At 40.3% G+C, this 19,941-nt stretch overlaps 1 protein-coding gene and 1 long non-coding RNA gene across 2 annotated transcripts; one reads left to right on the top strand and one right to left on the bottom strand.

Moving 5' to 3' along the window:
• Positions 1-513: 513 nt before the first annotated feature.
• LOC101746546 (uncharacterized) lies at positions 514-18,661 on the bottom strand. Its single transcript, XM_062672981.1, has 11 exons — positions 17,854-18,661; positions 15,662-15,778; positions 13,488-13,623; positions 11,211-11,418; positions 9,438-9,759; positions 8,724-8,890; positions 7,315-7,450; positions 6,556-6,694; positions 3,483-3,704; positions 2,411-2,581; positions 514-1,055 (listed from the first exon to the last, which is right to left on the bottom strand). The coding sequence occupies exons 3-11, from the start codon at positions 13,602-13,604 to the stop codon at positions 942-944; spliced, it is 1,596 nt and encodes a 531-aa protein (XP_062528965.1). The 5' UTR covers positions 13,605-13,623; positions 15,662-15,778; positions 17,854-18,661; the 3' UTR covers positions 514-941.
• LOC119629849 (uncharacterized) lies at positions 16,008-17,374 on the top strand. The gene is made up of 2 exons (XR_005245737.2): positions 16,008-16,149; positions 16,460-17,374. It is a non-coding gene; the product is annotated as an uncharacterized LOC119629849 (long non-coding RNA).
• Positions 18,662-19,941: the final 1,280 nt, after the last annotated feature.

Below are 19,941 nucleotides of genomic sequence, written 5' to 3' on the forward strand. Positions count from 1 at the left end.
CATCTCCGTCCGTTCTCAATTTCTGATAAGTTTTTTTTCATGCATAGGTTGAGTACGAGCTTACGGGCCACCTATTGTTAAGTGGTTATCGGAGCCCATTGACATCTACAACGTATTTGCCGCCACCCACCTCGAGACATGTGTTCGAAAGCCTTATTTTTACAATACAACGGCTGTCCTACTATCCAAACCGAAAGGCATTACTGCTTCACGACAGATATAGGCAGGGCGGTGGTACCTACCCGTGATGGCTCTGAAAACATCAGACCATTAGAAAGTTAATGATATATCATACAGAAATTCCATCATATGTGAAATGTATGTAATATATATTTTATTGTACCTAAATTACAAAACGGAATGATGTATCCAGTTTAGTTAACTAAGCACATAGTTTCAATTCGAGAAGGCATAATGTTGATATCAATCGGTGTGAGGCTTAGAGCCGAATCATGAAAACATTTAACCTCCCGCCAGCGCCGCATTATGGGGCTTAAATAAAACTGTCCACTGTTGAATTTATCTATATATTAATACGTGAAGCAAAAACTTTGTATCCCTTTTTACGAAAATTGCGCGTACGGAGGAGTATGAAATTTTCCACACTTATAGAAAAAATGAGTGCAGGATGGTAATTTTTTTTTAATGAAGCATATAAAATACATTAAATCAATAAAATAAAAATATTACACACATTACCGTGTATTTGACAACACATATATATTTTGTCAAACTTTTGGTTATTGTTAAAGTCTGTGATCAAATTAAGAATAGATTAATATTGTTCGTCTTTAATATTATTTGTCTATAGTGTAGTCTTGGCGAAATCTCTGATTATATAAGTATAATAAGCCTTCTTTGACAGTACAACCATAACAATATTCAAACTTATAATTTAAATAATATAAGATCGAATTTCGACCACTTAGACGAGCACTAGTTTATAATGAATTAGCCATTCTCCTTAGTTCGTTCCTGTCCAGTTTTCCGTTTTTGTTCTTCGGTACACTATCGACAAAGCGCAATCCCCCTCTCAGGTGTTTGGGATCAGACAACTGAAAAGTAAATTTCAGTTATAAGTTAAACGCTAAGCACGACGGACCCTAAGAAAAAGCACCCACACAAGCTCCCGTGGCCTGAAAGATAAGACGTCCGGTGCATTCGTATCGAGTGATGCAACTCTACCGGTGTTCGAATCCCGCAGACAGGTACCAATTAGTCTAAATACTAATAGTAGTTAACACATATTTACTACTGGTGGGAGAACCTCTTGTGAGTCCGCATGGGTGGATACCACCACCATGCCTATTTCTGCCGTGAAGCTGTAATGCGTTTCGGTTTGAAGGGTGGGAAAGACGTTGTAACTATACTGAGACCTTAGAACTTATATCTCAAGGTGGGTGGCGCGTTTACGTTGTGGATGTCTATGGGCTCCAGTAACCACTTAGCACCAGGTGGGCTATGAGCTCGTCCTCCCATCTAAGCAATAAATAAAAAAAAACTCGAATCAATTTCGCGATTGAGAAATAGCATCGCATCGAAAATAATGTTGTGTACAAACAAACTTTAAAAAAAAAGATAAAAGATTAAAACCCTCTATTTTAACACGTTTTTTTTTTGCTTTGATGGGTGAACGAGCTCATAGCCCATCTCGTGTTCAGTTGTTACCGGTTAGCGGAGCCCATAGACATCTACAACGTAAATGCCGCCACTCACCTCGAGACATAAGTTCTAGGTTTCCGATTTAACAGTATAGCGTCGGTCCTGCCCTTCAAATAGAACGTAGGTATTACTGCTGCACGGCAGAAATAGGCAGGGTAGTCGTAATTGAGAAAATCCGACGAGCAACTCAGTGGGCTGTGGGTTAATTTACTTTTCGAACTCTTCGTCGTAAGCGACGAGTTCGACGAGAACGATGACCGGTGCTTGAACCGGCTTCATGACCGGTTGCTATTTGAGGTACCTAAAAAACAGTTAGTGGATTGGGAGGATCCGAAATGACGTTTTTTTTCCTACCTATGTTGATAGCCTTGAGAGGCTATTTCAGCTTCACTCTAACGTGTGGGTGAGCTCACGGAGCTCAAACCGTAGTGTTGCTAACACTGACCCTAGCAAGAGCAGTGCTTCGCAGAATATACCTACCACCGGATCGGAAACGCGACCCACTTACAAGATCCGGCGAGAAACTCAGTAGGCTGTGTTTATGGGTTAATTCGCTCGTCGAGCCCTTCGTCGCAAGCTACGGGTTCGACGAGGACGGTGACCGGTGCTTGTGGTGCCTAAAAGCACCGTTAGTGGATAAAAATGACGTAATAGCCTTTCACCCCTCGATATATTATTATTTGACATGTTTATCCGTGGTGCACGTCATAAGCATTCGCGACCATCTCATAGCAAATCTCACACCGACCCGTTTCGCAACAAACTCCTTCAATTCCTCTTCGGTGACTTCCTTCCCTGGCTGTAAAGAGACGAAGGCCAGTGGAATCTCCCCGGCATCCGGATCCTTCAGCCCGATAACGCCGGCTTCTCTTACTGCGTCATGCAGGAGTAACACAGCTTCTACTTCAGCTGGTGGAACCTATGAATAAACGGAGAGCGTTTTTTTTTATTGCGTAGTTGTTTTAAAGAGCTCACGGTCTACCTGATGTTAAGTGGGTGGGATAACCTCTCGAGTCCGCACGGGTAGGTACCACTACTCTGCCTATTTCTGCCGTGCAGCAGTAATGCGTTTCGGTTTGAAGGGTGGGACAGCCGTTGTAACTATACTGAGACCTTAGAACTTATATCTCAAATGTAATGTACATAAATGGGGGAAAATGAAACAGAGCCACTGAAAGTAACTTCTCGGGATCCTCCAAAAAGTCCACTGAAAAAGTCTTAAGTAAATGACCACCGTTTTACTGAGATTATCTTTCATCCCATATCATTTCATTTCTTGTCATGTTTCATATTAATCAACTTCATTTCATTTCATATAATTTTTCATATAAAAAAAAGTTTTCACTAAAATTAAAATAAGACTTGACCTAAACGTCTTAGTAATCTTAGTTACCAGGTCATAAAATTACTTAAATAAAAGTGTGTGTGCGACTCACACACGGTAGAAGTGAATCTTATGAATTATAAATATAATCGCAAGGGTCAACCACTCCGCAGTGCAATGGAGCAGCCGCACCCCGGGGGAACCGCCTGCATGAACACGGTATCCCGACGCCAGGTAGGTATGATTTAGCAAGAGAAAAACGAGAACCTCTATCAACTGTGTAACATCTCGTCACCGCGATTCAGGAATTATTGAATTTACGTGCAGCGACATCTCTTGATAACAAACTAAATAGAAATAAAATAAACATGGCGCGTAACGGAAGAAATTAAGATGGCGCGTAACCGAAAATCGTTACATACGATTTTTCCTCCCTACGCCGATAAAGAAGTTTCACTTCAAAAAACGAATCCATCGATTTCGTGTAACAACCAACCTGGTATCCGTGGCATTTGATGAATTCCTTAATCCTGTCGCAGATGTAGAAGTGTCCATCCTCGTCATAGTAGCCCGCGTCCCCGGTCCTGTAGAAGCCTTCGTCATCGAAGTCGTCGGACCTGGCCCTCCCCATGTAGCCCTTCATGAGGAGCGGACCCTTTACGTAGATTTCCCCTTCCTGATTTGGTCCTAAGGGTCTTTGATCTTTTATGTCGACCACCTATATGTACATACTTGTTACTATACTTACTGATATTCTATACATATAAATAAATTTTGAGTGGCTGTTTGTCATGTTGAAATAACCACTTTTTACTACATACATATGAATATACGGTACATACACCTAAATAACATTTTTACAATTTTTGTCTGTCTGTCTGTCTGTTTGTCTGTTTGTTCCGGCTAATCTCTGGAACGGCTGGACCGATTTTGACGAGACTTTCACTGATAGGTAACTGATGATATAAGGAGTAAATTAGGCTACTTTTTTTAAGACTAGCTTGGCCCCGCGGCGTCACCCGCGGTACGACAATAACCGCGGGTAACGTCGCGGGACTCAATAATAAAATGTTACCGAGGCGAAGCGAGGGCCGGTCGCTAGTATCACAATATTTTCTTCAGTTTAAATCAGTTGGAAGATATCATGGCCGGTTTTAAAATTGCCTATTTAGATAACGTCACGTAACGACTTTACTTCAGGCGGGGCGCGAACACATGCAACGGTATGAAGCAATAAAATCCCTACTAATATATAAATGTGAATGTAAGTTTGTTTGTTACGCTTTCACGCAAAAACTACTCAACCGATCTTCATGAAACTTTGTACACATATTCTTGGAGGCGTTAGAAGTAACATAGGATACTTTTATTAAGAAAAAAAAAAGTTTTTTACGAAAAATTAAAAAATTGTTTGTCAAAAAATCTCAAAATCTAGCTTCTTCAACGCCATCTACCGGTTCAGTAATGAAGTTCCAATCCTGAGTACTGTAATACCGTTGCACTGTATTACCGACGGTCACGTCAATATCCAATCCAATTGACTATAGTTTTAGCTGTTTGGGATTTTTCGCGCTAATCTCAATAACCACTCGTCCGGTTTGAAAAAATCTTTCAGTGTTAGATAGCCCATTTATTGAGGAAGGCTTATAGGCTATATATATGAGTCGTCTATTATCAAAGGTGGCAATCTGTGCATTTGGACAAAAAAATGTTATTGATATGTCAATACAGATTGATTTGAATATAATCGTCTCCTTCAAAGAATACGGTTCAAAACCTGCATTAAATAAAGGTTAATACTTAACCTGTTATTTATCTAAGATGTCGTTCAGAAGAGTTTTGTGACTGCCAATGGAATACAAAGTCAATAATTCGTTTTTCTGATTTACCAATAATTGTCCAAAAGTCACATTGCCGCCTTTGATAATAGTCGACTCATATATAACATCACGCTAAGAGCAATGCAGGCGGAGCACCAATAAAGAATGTTTCAAAATAGGGGCTTAAACGGCTCCTTAACATTCTATAATTCAAAAATATTTTCATTTTCTACGAAAATGAAGTGGCGGTAAAATTTAGCGTTATGCCAAAGGAACCATTCCACGCGGATGGATGGAGTCGCAGGCAAAAGCTAGTAGTTAATAAAATTATACTTTCACTATGCATGTGCAAATTTCAAAGGCCGAGAACAAAAAATGTGTTAGAAACATGTTATAATGAGTCTTTGATACATTCGCGAATTGTACCGTCTTCGCTCGTATGTATCAGGGTTGTCGTGTTATTATTAAATATTGCAGTTATGGCACATAAATTATATTTGCTAAATTTTCATTTCAGCTTTATATTTAAAGTTTTAAGATTGAATTTCGCGTGTTTTCCTTCAGAAATGACAGCATACAAATATAATATCTTTCGGCGTAACTTAAAAATAAACGTCAAGACATGTTTACATTAACTTCTATCCAAAAGCTGGTATTCAAATTTTCGTGTGCGGTCTTACTTTAAAGTGATCCATCCCTTAGGGTTGAAATATCGACAAATCTGTATTTAGTTCTCACAATATTGACGGTTCGATTTGCCAAAACTCGAATTTTCTAGCTCTACCATTTATCGAGACAAGTAATTGTACAGTAAAAGGTCTTCATTCAGGTAGGTGAGCTCACGGGGCCCAAACCGGGTGTGTTGCTAACACGAACCCTAGCAAGAGCTGTGCTTCGCGGAATCTACCACCGGATCGGAAACGCGACACGCTGAGAAGATCCGACGAGAAACTCAGTGGGCTGTGTCTATGGGTTAATTTACTCGTCGAGCCCTTCGTCGCAAACGACGGGTTTGTGGAAGCTCGAATAAAGAGCTTGTACTTTATTATATCGAGGGGTGAAAGCTTATTTATTTGATTTAAGCAACCTTAATACACAACTTTTATCTTTGTAATTAAAGGTTCGTTTTATTTGGTATTAGTATCAATCAGTAGATTTGGTGTTTTTAATTGATCTTAAATTAAGTTTAGCCCGTTCAAATATTTGAAGAAGTTTTTGTTGTTATGAAATTTTTTCCAAAGCTTAAACTGTAAAATTGCAAAGATGTTGATAAACCAAATATCTTTTTACCTCTCGATATACACATAAATGCAAACTAGACACTTATTATTGCGATTAAAACTATTTTTACGATTTAATCTCGCATTTTATTATTGTCACTTAGATATATTATTCGTGACGTTTCGAATTCAATACAGTTTTATAGACGACGGTAAAGAAACGCGAGGTTAAATCGTAAAAATAGCTTTAATTGCATCGTGAAAACCGAAGAAAATATTTATTGTAAAAAATTCAATTATGTTATCCTTGTTCCATTGTGTTGTTTTTTTTTATTTTTTTTTTATTGCCCCTGTAGTCAGACGAGCATGCAGCCCACCTGATGGTGAGTGGTTACCGTCGCCCATGGACTTCAGCAATGCCAGGGGCAGAGCCAAGCCGCTGCCTACCGCTCAATGCTCTGCACAAGCCTCGTTTGAAGAAGGACATGTCATAGCGCTAGCATATTTTAGCATAGCCTAATTTTATTACCTTCACGATACAATTGGGAGCGACCAGTCCCACGCTGCCGGACTTGACTATATCCGCATCTTTGTACGTGTATCTGATGATGACCAGCGTGGTCTCCGACGAACCGTAGCCCTGGAGGACGGCTTTAAGGTTGGGCAATCTGATTAAGAAAGAATTTGTCATTTATGGACCGCTTGGAGAGACACATAGTGACGGGTTAAAGTGGATGAGACGATTCAGGGGTCGGAGCCAAAAAGAAGGAGCTGTCTGAGCACCTACCTGATTTTGAAGTCGTCGTGGCCTAAAGGATAAGACGTCCGGTGCATTCGTATCGAGCGATGCACCGGTGTTCGAATCCCGCAGGCGGGTACGAATTTGTCTAATGAAATAATGAATGTTCACGAACGACTTCCACGGTGAAGGAATAACAGCGTGTAATAAAAATCAAAAACCCGCAAAATTATAATTTGCGTAATTACCGGTGGTAGGACCTCATGTGAGTCCGCGCGGGTAGGTACCACCACCCCGCCTATTTCTGCCGTGAAGCAGTAATGCGTTTCGGCTTGAAGGGTGGGGCAGCCGTTGTAACTATATTGAGACCTTAGAACTTATATCCCAAGGTGGGTGGCGCATTTACGTTGTAAATGTCTATGGGCTCCAGTAACCACTTAACACCAGGTGGGCCGTGAGCTCGTCCGGTGAGGTATCTAAGGAATAAAAAATAATTGAAATATCGTGCCCCTTCGAGATAAAAAAGTAATAAATAAATGAAACATTTACTTTTTATAAGCAGCGCTTATCGTCTCCTTGTGTAGTGGAGCGACCGATGAATATATAAATCTTAAAGAGCTCAAGTCGTATTTAGCGTCGCTTTTACACATTGCGACCAGAACTGTAGGCGCCACGACCACCTGAGCTACCTGGAAGGTGTTTGTTAATGAAAGAAAGCCTTATTTAATTAATCTACCTTCAATATTCCCTCGTAAACTCATTACAAAAAGGTTGAATACACATAGATTCTCTTGTATAATCTGTGACACTATTAAAAATACCGCCAAAACAGACTTTTCGGGCGGGAACGCGAGCAGTGAAGTTGTGTGATTTGTTTTATTTTGTCTATTTAGTATTTATTCAGGTTTAAACGCGTAATAACTGTGGTTTATTAACTATTTAGTGTCTGTGAAAGTGCACAAGTGTGGGAAAATGAAACAAAGCCGCCGTAACTTCACGGGATCCTCCAAAAAGTCCACTGAAAAAATCTCAGTAAATGACCACCATTTTACTGAGATTACATTTCATCCCATATAATCTCATCTCATTTCATTTGATTTCATCTCAGTTGATTAATTGTGATTTCACTCCATATTATCATTTTACATAAAAATAAGAATATAAATTCAAATAAGACTCTTGACCTAAAGGTCTTCGTTACCAGGTCATAAAATCCTTTAAAAAAAATACCGCCAAAAAGAGAAACGCAAAAACAATATAAGTGTTAGAGCTGAAGGCGTCTAATGCAAAGGTTATTGGATCTGATGGATCCGTAAGGACGTGTCTAGGGCGTCGACGGTGACTGACTCCTGCGTGATCGGGATTCGGGGAGTAGTCAGCGGCGGCTACGATAAGGCGATTATCATGACGCATGCGTATCAGCTCTGTCTCCAAGAACTGTCAAGTGGTGAAAAGGGGCGGTCGGGCCCATTTTCCCAAGGAAAAATACTCAAAAAGCTAGTGGACTGTCTCTTCTGTCCTTCACAATTCTAAAAACGAATAAACATCTAATACATACAATCCCCTCAAAAACCAACTACGGAATCTTCAAAACTACGTTTTCAATATGTCACTAGGTGCATGGTATCAGTAGTTATAAATATTTTATGAACAGATATGAGTAGAAGAGTTATTTTGATAATATCCTGAAAAGCAACCCACGCTTTTTTACAATAAAATCGTTTTTTCTTACGCTATTTTTAATTCAAATTTATTTAAATTTATTTTTTAGTTGGATTTCAATTTTTTCGATTTTATTTAATAAATATTGAATTATCATTCGTCCTTAATAAGTATGCCAAAATTCGAGTTAATCCGACGTTTTGAAGGGGGTCAAATCAAAGTTCAAAGATTCCGTTACATACTAACATACATACGTCTGAAGCTAATAAAAGCGTATTAAAAATACATCACTTTACCTACCTTATATTTCTCGATTGTTTTCAAAAATAATTCCAATTCGAAATTATCCAGGTACAGACCTCTCCTTCCAAAAGCCATTGCTGCCGAGACAGCCAGCAGACCAGAGATGTGGTGCCATCCTCTTATGTTCAGACTACTGAGCTCTGGATCTAGAATGGCCGGCCTATACATCGAAGATTAAGAAATGTATTATAGAAGATCGTTCAAAACAAATAGCTATTAATATTATTAAAACTGCAGCACTTTTGACAATTGCAGTTAAGCTGCTTTCAAACTACGCTATAATATGATAGCATATAGTATATAGCTCATAGAACAACAATATCACAACAACAATATATACTATTGGCTAAGTATACGTGCTGCTATGCTGCCACCCACCTTGAGATATAAGCTCTAAGGTCTCAGTAACGGCTGCCCCACCCTTCAAGCCGAAACGCATTACTGCTTCACGGCAGATAAAGGCAGGGTGGTGGTAGTCCGTGCGGACTCACAAGAGGTCCTGGCACCAGTAAAGTACTGCTCTTGCTAGGTCTAGTGTTAGCAAATTCTCTCGGGTTGAGCCCGTGAGCTCACCTACCCATCCGGGCGTAGCTGGACTACTCTCGACTCTAGACTACCAAAGCTACGGAAAAATCTCGTTGTAATCTGTTAGTGCGAGTTTTTAAACGTTCTCGATAGCGTAAAAGTTAGCTCATGCGAATACTCACATACAACAAACAGCTATGGCGTTTAAATGAGTTAATGTCACTCCTTTCGGCATGCCGGTGGTTCCCGAAGAATACAGTATGAACAAAACGTCGTGCACATCAACGTCGGCTGCGATGAAATTCTCAACATCGATATCTGAGCCGACACTCGCAACTAAATCGTTGAAATAATATAGAGCGGGTCTTTTCGCATCGTCGCCAAATAAAATGGTTGTCTCTATAGAATCGATTAACTTCAACGTCGCCTCGTGCGCTTCGTACATTTTAGGCGAAACTATTAAATATTTCGGCTTCGAAATGTGCAATACGTGTTTTATTTCTTCTGCAAAAAAATAATAATATTATTCCGTAGCGTATTTTTTTAGACGAAACCTCTAAAGAAATGTTAATTGCTTAGTCGACATCACTGGAGACCGAAGAGCTGGCAGCTACCTTGGACAAAGAATGAGTCTAGCTATTCAAATGGGGAACGCTGCTAGTGTCTTCGGAACCTTGCCTAAAGGGACTCTTTTTAATAATATATTTTAGTTATTAAATTACTATTATTATTATTATTATTTAAGGTTTTTAGTTTTAGGTACATTGTTAGAATTGATTGTCTCATAGGTGGTTATAATATACAAGCGGCCAGCTCCGGCTTCGCTCGGGTCTTTAACAAAAATTTCAACGATATTTGACGTTGTTTTATTTTTTTTAATAAAATAACACTTATTGCGACATAACTACAATAGTTAGACATGCTGTCGTGACACTTTTTGTAAATAATAATGTGTTCTACAAAGTCGTAGTACATTATTTTATTCTATCATCAATAGTTTTCGCAAGGTACGCGATGAAAGGTAATTTTTTTACACCTTGGGTTACATTATTGGAGTTTTAGTAAGGATCCTAATATATCCTAATATAGCCTATGTCACTCGGGAATAGTGTAGCTTCCAAACAGTGAATGAATTTTTCAAATCGGTTCAGTAGTTTCGGAGCCTATTCAATACAAACAAACAAATCTTTCCTCTGTATAGTTACTATAGATGTATTTGTTATTGACATGAATCCATTATGTAATAATGAATTGCTTATCAAGCAAATGTCACATATAACTATGTGTGTAGTTACAAATCTACTTTGGCTGACACCGGCTCCAAAAGTAATAATTGTAACTTCATTCCATGTATTATCGTAATCGTATCGTAATTTATAGAAAAATACGCACTTATTTTTTTAAATTTTTAGTGCATATTAATTTGTTTTGGAATAGTCTTTTTTTTAAAGCGTTTTTTTTTCTTTATTGACATCTCTCTTTGACATGCCTAGATATCTCATTGAAGCGAGTAGACATAGATAATAGATAACTAGTTATTAGATAGATTAGATAACTAGCTAGCGATAAGATCACAGATGCCACTGTAATTCCTGACAAGGCTTAAACAAAAACAAAATAAAAAAATTAAAAATCTAGCCACATATTTACATAGACATACTAGCTGACCCGGCGAACTTCGTAGTGCCTCAATCGATAAATAAAAGACCTAAACTTTTGTGTAAAATAAACTTAAAACAAACAAAAGGAATCCGTCCGACGGGGGACACATCAAAGGGAAAACAAAATTGTTTTTTTTTTTTTATTTCGAGCATTTTCATATTTATCTACCTTTTAAACCTTCTCTGGACTTCCAAAAATAATTCAAGACCAAAATTAGCCAAATCGGTCCAGCCGTTCTCGAGTTTTAGCGAGACTAACGAACAGCAATTAATTTTTATATAATATAGATGTACCTTCAGCATACATACTACTTATAGTAGTACAAATGGCGCCAACACACACCGTCCCAATAACGGCAGGCCAATACTCTTTTCTGTTCTCAGAAAATAGAGCTATCGTCTCTCCCTTACGCACGCCAAGCCGAGTAAGCGAGACGGCGAATTTCATAGATTGCTGGACGATTTCTTTGTAAGTAAAACTTTCGCCTGTGGCTCCGTTCGTCTGAAATTTGATATTTGAAAGATGAAGAGCTTACAAAGAACTTCGATTTCGAGGCGTAAAGTGCTAGTTAGTATTAAAGCGATAGATTTTCGCGTGAAGTAGACGCAATTAAAACTACGAGTACTTTTACGTTTTTTATTATTGTTATTACGCCGGTAAGAGTAACGCCATCTATCGCCAAATAGCCGAACGAATATCGAATGATCTAGTAGCATCTAGAACGCTCGAGAAGTACAACGCCATCTATTGTTAAATAGCGGAAACACAATACTCGAAATGTGTGGAATATTCTCGATAATTCTAGGGATGTGGTATCGGCTATAAAAGCGTTGCAGAGATGGCACGCAGTCAGTTAGTAATCGGAACTACTGGAAGCGAAACAGCGAACGGATCACCTGAAGCGAAGCGGAAGAAGCGAATTGAGCGTTTTAAAGTGTTTGTGAAGTGTTTTAAGTGTTCTAAGTGCTAATACAGTGTTAACTTGTAATTCCGTAGAATTTTTTATTTATCCCGAACCCCAGCGCGTAACATTATCACTATCCACATTATTTCAGAAGTTTCGTTCACAATTTTCGTGGCCACAAACGACTTTTGAGTTGTTTTGAATATTTGATTACTGTAATTCGAGTCGTCTACTAAGCTAAGCAATTTATTTTTTGATAATCATATCTACAATTTAATTACACTGATACTAAGCTCTCAGCTCAATAATAAAAAATCGTAAAACTTTATTAGACAATCAATTCGATATCGATCTTCTGTTTATAGCCATTTAAAATATACCTTGTATGCTATCATACAACAAAACACGTGTATGTGTCGTGTTCATAAGATTAGAATTATTTCAGTGAAGCAGAATCAGTAGAAATAGACGTGATGATGGTATAGGTGCGGGCTTCACAAGACACACCTTACCACCAATGATTACATTTCATATATTTGACGGAACGGGTATTCCTATTTCTAAAATGTTATTCCTTCAGCGTGGAAGTATTTAATATTAGATACCTACGTATTTCCATAAAAAATATGGTACATACAATCATTTTCGTAGATAAAATTTGTATTTACTTAGTGTATCTTTTTTTGCCTCCTACCTATGCCGATAGCCCTGAGAGGCTATTTCAGCTTTGTCCTAGCATGTAGATGAGCTCACGGGGCTCAAACCGGAGTGTTACTAACAGTGGCTCTAGCAAGAGCAGTGCTTCGCAGAATTACCACCGGATCGGAAACGCGACCCACTGAGAAGATCCGGCGAGAAACTCAGTAGGCTGTGTCTAACTGTCTATGGGTTAATTCGCTCGTCGAGCCCTTCGTCGCAAGCGACGGTGACCGGCTAGGTATCTTATAATACAATGAAGTCCAGTTTTATAACTTATGAGACTATTTATATTTCTAGAATAATTTGTGTAGAGATGCTTGTTTCATTTTTGTATTTTAGTTAAACGATGAAGTAAAGAAGCTGAAATGTTTCCCCCGTAACATTTGTTAGTGACACAGAGTAGTTAAATACAGATTATGTTTTAAATTACAGAGTAGTTTTTTAAGGGATTTTATGATCTGGTAACTAAGACCTTTAAGTCATGTCTTATTTTAATGTATATTCATATTTTTATGAAAAATGATATTATGGAGTGAAATGAAATGAAGATGATTAATTTGAGACATTAATCAACTGGGATGAAATTAAATGAGATGATATGGGATGAAATATAATCTCAGTAAAATGGTGGTCATTTACTAAGATTTTTTCAGTGGACTTTTTGGAGGATCCCGAGTAGTTACGTCCAGCGGCTTTGTTTCATTTCCCCACATTTGTGCACTTTCACAGATATTAAACGGTTAATAAACCACCGTTATTACACATTTAAACCCGAAGAAACACTAAATAGACAAAATAAAACAAATCACACAACTTCACTCCTCGCGTTCCCGCCAAAAATCTATAGAGTAGTTAGCTTAGATCGAATTACAGATTAGTTAGTTTAGTATAGTTATACGCGACATACAGCCAGGGCAAAAGCGTTAAAATTTAGTAAGCAGTATGGATATTCAATTTACGAGTTTACCTGTGCAATCCTGTCTTTGTACATCCACATTCTTCCCAGTATGAACTGGCCGAAGTTAACGTCTAGAGGGATTGTGGTATCCTTGGGCCCGTACACGTAATTAGGTATCTTCAGCATTCTTCTTTAGCAATAACTTCTAAACATTAATAACGTATAAATAACATATAAAATGTGTAACATTTTTTTTTTTTATTGCTTAGATGGATGGACGAGCTCACAGCCGACCTGGTGTTAAGTGGTTACTGGAGCCCATAGACATCTACAACGTAAATGCGCCACCCACCTCGAGATATAAGTTGTAAGATCTCGGTATAGTTACAACGGCTACCCCACCCTTCGAACCGAAACGCATTACTGCTTCACGGCGGAAATAGGCGGGGTGGTGGTACTTACCCGCGCGGACTCCCAAGAGGTCCTACCACCAGTGTTTATTTAACTTAATGCACAGAAGTACAATGGCGGTCTTAATGCCTGAGGCATTCTCTACCAGTCAACCAAGGGTGGTGTAGAGAATCCTGTGGTAGGTGCATAGCTTAATGTGAAAATAACCAAACTGATAATAATACTTCATACATATACAAACACATACACGGTATATATATATAATCACATACAACAAAGTATCTATAAAAACAATATATCTATAAAATAAACAAGTTATCTGATGATAAATAACACTATTAACCCATAATACTTGAGTACAAACTGTCCATTTCTTGTTTTATTAATTCAGTGTGTTTAGTGCGAGTTTTTTAACGTTCTCGATATCGTAAAAGTTAACTCATTTGTATGCAGTTGGAACAGTGCCCCTAGCGGCAAACGTAGGCAAACGTCGACGCTATCGAGACCGTTAAAAAACTCGCACCGAGCGCACTGATGCTTGACAAGTTCGCGGGGCATCTGATGTTAATAGTACAGCTTGAATGTTTTCGCCCACTTCGAAATTTAACGTGAGTTCAGTCACAGTATGAGAAATAGAATTTTGCTTATAATATCAGTGGACGAGCTCCCGACCCATTAGCTATTGAGTGGTAACTGGAGCTCTTTTTTTTATTGCTTAGATGTGTGGATGAGCTCACAGCCCACCTGGTGTTAAGTGGTTACTGGAGCCCAAAGACATCTACAACCGTAAATGCGCCACCCACCTTGAGATATAAGTTCTAAGGTCTCAATATGGTTACAACGGCTGCCCCGCCCTTCAAACCGAAACGCATTACTGCTTCACGGCAGAAATAGGCGGGGCGGTGGTACCTACCCGTGCGGACTCACAAGAGGTCCTACCACCAGTAATTACGCAAATTATAATTTTGCGGGTTTGATTTTTATTGCACGATGTTATTCCTTCACCGTGGAAGTCAATCGTGAACATTTGTTGAGTACGTATTTCATTAGAAAAATTGGTACCCGCCAGCGGGATTCGAACACCGTTGCATCGCTCGATACGAATGCACCGGACGTCTTATCCTTTAGGCCACGACGACTTTCTTTAGGCCACGACGACTCATAGACGTAAACCACGTTAATATCGCCACCCACCTTGGGATCTGAGATCTAAGGTCTCAGTATTACAGTACAACGGCTGCCCCACCTTTCAAAACCGAAACGCATTATTGCCTCACGGCAGAAACAGGCAGGGCGTTGTTACCTACCCGTGCGGGCTCTCGGGAATTTAAATATTTACCGGTTCAATTATTTCATCACTGTAAATATAATACCTGACGTGAATTAAGTAAGTTTACTAAGCTATAAAATTGTATAGGGTTTATTTTTCTGTATTCATCAATAAATCCGGTTTCGCTCCGTATTTTTTTTAATTTTTTTTATTGCTTTCATGGGTGGACGAGCTCACAGCCCACCTGGTGTTAAGTAGTTACTGGAGCCCATAGACATCCAAGACGTAAATGCGCCACCAACCTTGAGATATAAGTTCTAAGGTCTCAAGTATAATTACAGCGGCTGCCCCACCCTTCAAACCGAAACGCAGTACTGCTTCACGGCAGAAATAGGCAGGGTGGTGGTACCTACCCGCGCGGCCTCACAAGAGTTCCTGCCACCAGTAAAGTAATAAATAAATACTAAGGATAGAACAGAAAAAAAAACTTCGCAATTATTTTATAATCAATATGTACTCTAAATTGAATAGTAATTAAATCAAATAAAAAATACGTACTCACACTTAGAAATTCAATCCTTTCGGAGTTCTGTTTTGTAAGTTTACAAAATCAAAACGCCTTTAAATTAAAACTTTATAATTAAAACTTCTTGTTGCTACTCACAAATACAACTAAAGTCTATTTAACACTTTCGCTGACAGTACGTCGTTAGACGGGAAATTAACATATTGCGGTATAACAGTACGTCGAAGGACGGGGTACTTACTTTTATGAGCATTGGCAGTACGTCGTCGGCCGACAAATTCTAATAGAAGCAATATGAAAAATAGCATTCACTGTCATATTGTAAGCAATCTCACATTTCTTACTGTCGTAACATGATTGTTTTGTGAGTAGTTTAATATTGCTGTCTCAGTTGTTCACGCACACACGTAAATAGTTCGCATATAAGTACTACGTCCACCGGCGTGAGCGCACGCTAATTTCTCGATCAATCAGTGCGGCCACTGCCATTTTGTGAACAACCACGTGTTTACGTCACTCAAACAGTAAGTAAATTTTGCAAAAATGATATTTTGTGTGTTTATTTGTATTGAAACATCGTTATGTTTATGTATTTATAAGATTTTGTGATGTTAGTATTTCCTTAGGTATTTTTATTTACTAAATAACAGACTTTCCTTGAAATACTTGGGTCAAAGTAGTATTATTATAGTGTCGGATTAGAATAAAATTCATGACCTTACGTGTAATTAGCCGTTGCTAATTTACTCCTCTAATGTGATAAAGCTTGTGCCCAGCTTGGAAATTTTATAGGTTGTTGATTGATTTACCAATTGAACAATTTGTTAATTTTAGATGTCAGCAAAAAGTTCAAAGAAACGTCCAAAAATACGCTTGTGCGACGATTTTTCATCAAATTCGCCATCTGAAGCAGATTTAGATCCCTTCGAGGATAATGACGGTGAGTATGGTTCTGACACGAACTATGAACCACAAAATATAGAAGAAACTGGTGCATCCAGTTCATCAGAGGAAATATTTTCTATAAGACCTTGTCGAAAATACTCATTTCTGATGTGTAAAATGTGTTCCAAAGAATAAGAAGAGGGTCGAAACTAGCTACAGGTGCATTGGTTGTCCAGGACTTCCTCCATTATGTCCTGAATGTTTCCAGGATTATCACCAAATCCTTGAACAGCAAGAACAATAAATCGTAGTCTGACTCTTCAAAACCTTATTTTGCAGATTTATTTTCATTTTTTGAGACTCTATACGTTCCTATTTTTATAATTATTTACTAGGGTATGTTGAACTATTTTTTTGTTACTTTGGTACTTATATGTTTAATATTGTTTTCTTTTATTGAGTTAATTATTAGGGTTTTTTATTGTTTGTTAGTAGCGTTGCCGTAGTGTCGAAACTTTGTATATTTATTATGTACAAAGATTGTTATAGAAGATTTCCGATAGCGCATTAAAATATTATAATTTATAATAATTTAAGCGTTAAACATATGATATAATCATTTGAATGTTCCTAATTACAATACCAAATAATTTGTAATTATTGTGTAAGAAATGTGTATTTGAATAAGTTTCAGACTATATCTGTTTTTCATCGTACAGATATTGAAAAATACCATAACATAGCATTTGATGTTATAATAATTAATATATTTTTTTGTTTTTTGTTGGGAAATTTCGTTTATTTTATAAGTCACAAATTATTGTAGGAGGTTTAATATTTGAAAATATTTGATTATTTTACAAATATTATGTGTTTTATTATCTTTCCTCAGAAGATCCCAAGTATATAAGATATTTTTCGACGTAGTGTCTCACTTAGGCAGGCGAACATATGACCAACTTGAAACTACGTCGTGCAACGTCCACGTCTTTAAACGTAGTGCCAGCTTTAGGCAGTCCAATATGTGGCCAATATGACACTACGTTGAGAAACGTTCACGTCTGTGAACGTAGTTTTGCTATAAAACAGGCAAGCATGTATTCAACACAAAACTACGTCGACAGACGTCCACGTCTGTAGACGTAGTGCCAGATTGAGGCGATCGAATATGTAGCCATTATGACACTACGTCGTAAAACGTTCACGTCTGTCAACGTAGTGTCACATTTAGATAAGCAAACATACATCCAATACGAGACTACGTCGGGAGACGTTCATCATTTTGTATAGAGAATTTCACTGCCTTTTGGTGATGTCAGGGTAAGTGCTCACTGTCAGCGAACGTGTTAAAAATCCTGTTTTATCGTATTAACATACGAATGTCATAGCAGTACACATATAATCTAATATCTAACTCATAGTTCGCGACGGAAGCAAATTTTATACTTCTTATCTAACAAAATGATTATTTCCAAGGTTTTTCTAATGATATGCACGAGTCAATAAGTGATCTAGTTGTAGAACATGTATTTTTCGTATATATATATAAATATTTTATTGCCCTTGTACACACGCGTCATTACTGATCCTCCCGATCCACTAACGGTGCTTTTAGGTACCTCAAGCACCGGTCATCGTTCTCGTCGAACCCGTCGCTTGCGACGAAGGGCTCGACGAGTAAATTAACCCTCAGACACAGCCCACTAAGTTTCTCGCCGGATCTTCTCAGTGGGTCGCGTTTCCGATCCGGTGGTAGATTCTGCGAAGCACTGCCCTTGCTAGGGTTAGTGTTAGCAACATCGTCAGGTTTGAGTCCCGCGAGCTCACTTACTAGTTAAGGTTACGCTGATATAGCCTCTCAGCTTAGGTAGGAAAAAAAAATTGTACACAGGTACAATAGGTTCGCCCTGACCCGCCAGAACGTCGCCGCGCTGCGACGTCCGCAGCGCGCGATCGCGGTCAGGGCGATCCGAGGATACCGCACCGTCTCCTTCGAGGCGGCGTGCTTGCTCGCCGGGGCGCCACCCTGGGACCTGGAGGCGGAGGCGCTCGCTGCCGATTACCGGTGGCGTAGCGACCTCCGCTCTAGGGGGGAAGGGCGCCCCAGCGAAGGTGTAGTTCGAGCGCGGAGGCTCCACTCTCGGCGGTCCGTGCTGGAGGCGTGGTCTCGCCGCTTGGCGGACCCGTCGGCCGGCCTCCGAACCGTCGAGGCGGTCCGCCCGGTTCTCGCGGACTGGGTGGGCCGCGACCGCGGATGCCTCACCTTCCGGCTGACGCAGATGTTGACCGGCCATGGGTGTTTTGGCCGGTACCTATTTAAGATAGCCGGAAGGGAACCGACGGCGCAGTGCCACCACTGCGCGGACCGCGACGAGGAAGACACAGCGGAACATACATTGGCGCGTTGCTCTGGATTCGACGAGCAACGCGCCGCCCTCGTCGCGGTCATAGGAGAGGACCTCTCGCTGCCGCGCGTCGTGGCTACGATGCTCGGCAGCGACGCGTCCTGGAAGGCGATGCTCGACTTCTGCGAGTCCACCATCTCGCAGAAGGAGGCGGCGGAGCGAGAGAGGGAGAGCTCTTCCCTTTCCGCACCGATCCGTCGCCGTCGAGCCGGGGGCCGGAGGCGGGAATACGCCCGTACGTCCCGGCCCCTGTAGGTGGCGGCCTCCCCCCGGTGAAGGTCAAGGGGCGACCTGAGGGGGTGAGGCCGCGCGGCGCGCTACCAGCACTCTAGCGCGCTGCCGTGGAGTGATTAGAGCGACCGGTCGACGGTGTATCGCGTCCCGACCCGGCAGGCTGGTTCTGATCCAGCGGGGTATTCCGGGACACCAGCGGCACCGTCTGGGCGGCCCGACGGGCTGCCGTACCGAGACGGCCGACGTTTCAGAGCCTTCGATTCGCCTCGAAGGCTCCGTCGGCTGGGCGTCCTTGGGGTGAGCCGCGCCGTCTGGTTGTAGTGTTGACCGCGGTAGCCCCCCTACCTCATCCGGGTTCTGACCTCGGAGGGGATCGGACGTCGGGTGTAAGAGTGCAGAGGAGTCGTTTAGTGGGTGGGCTCTAAAATCCTTGGGCCCGCGGTCTGCTCACAACACCATGCAGATCGTTGAGTCTCACATACCCCGCGCGCCCCTTTTGCGCGGGGACCTCGTAGGAGGTTCGGCCCTCTACCCGAAAAAAAAAAAAAAAAAAAAAGGTACAATAGGTTGAATAATGTCATCCCCTCTACGCACGGCGCGGTTAGCCGCAAACGCCGCGCCCGCCCTGCCACAGTCGTCGATAGACACTGAGCAAGTAATCACTACGTTTCGATAGACAACTGTACGCAGAGCGTGGGTCATGAATTTTGATACAGAAAAGTTCATTCGAACGCCCCTCTATATGGAATAGCAAATAAAAAATTTAAACTCTTTGCCGTCATGTCGTGTATC

This window comes from Bombyx mori, chromosome 2 (genome assembly GCF_030269925.1).
Source record: "Bombyx mori chromosome 2, ASM3026992v2".
Lineage (NCBI taxonomy): Eukaryota > Metazoa > Arthropoda > Insecta > Lepidoptera > Bombycidae > Bombyx > Bombyx mori.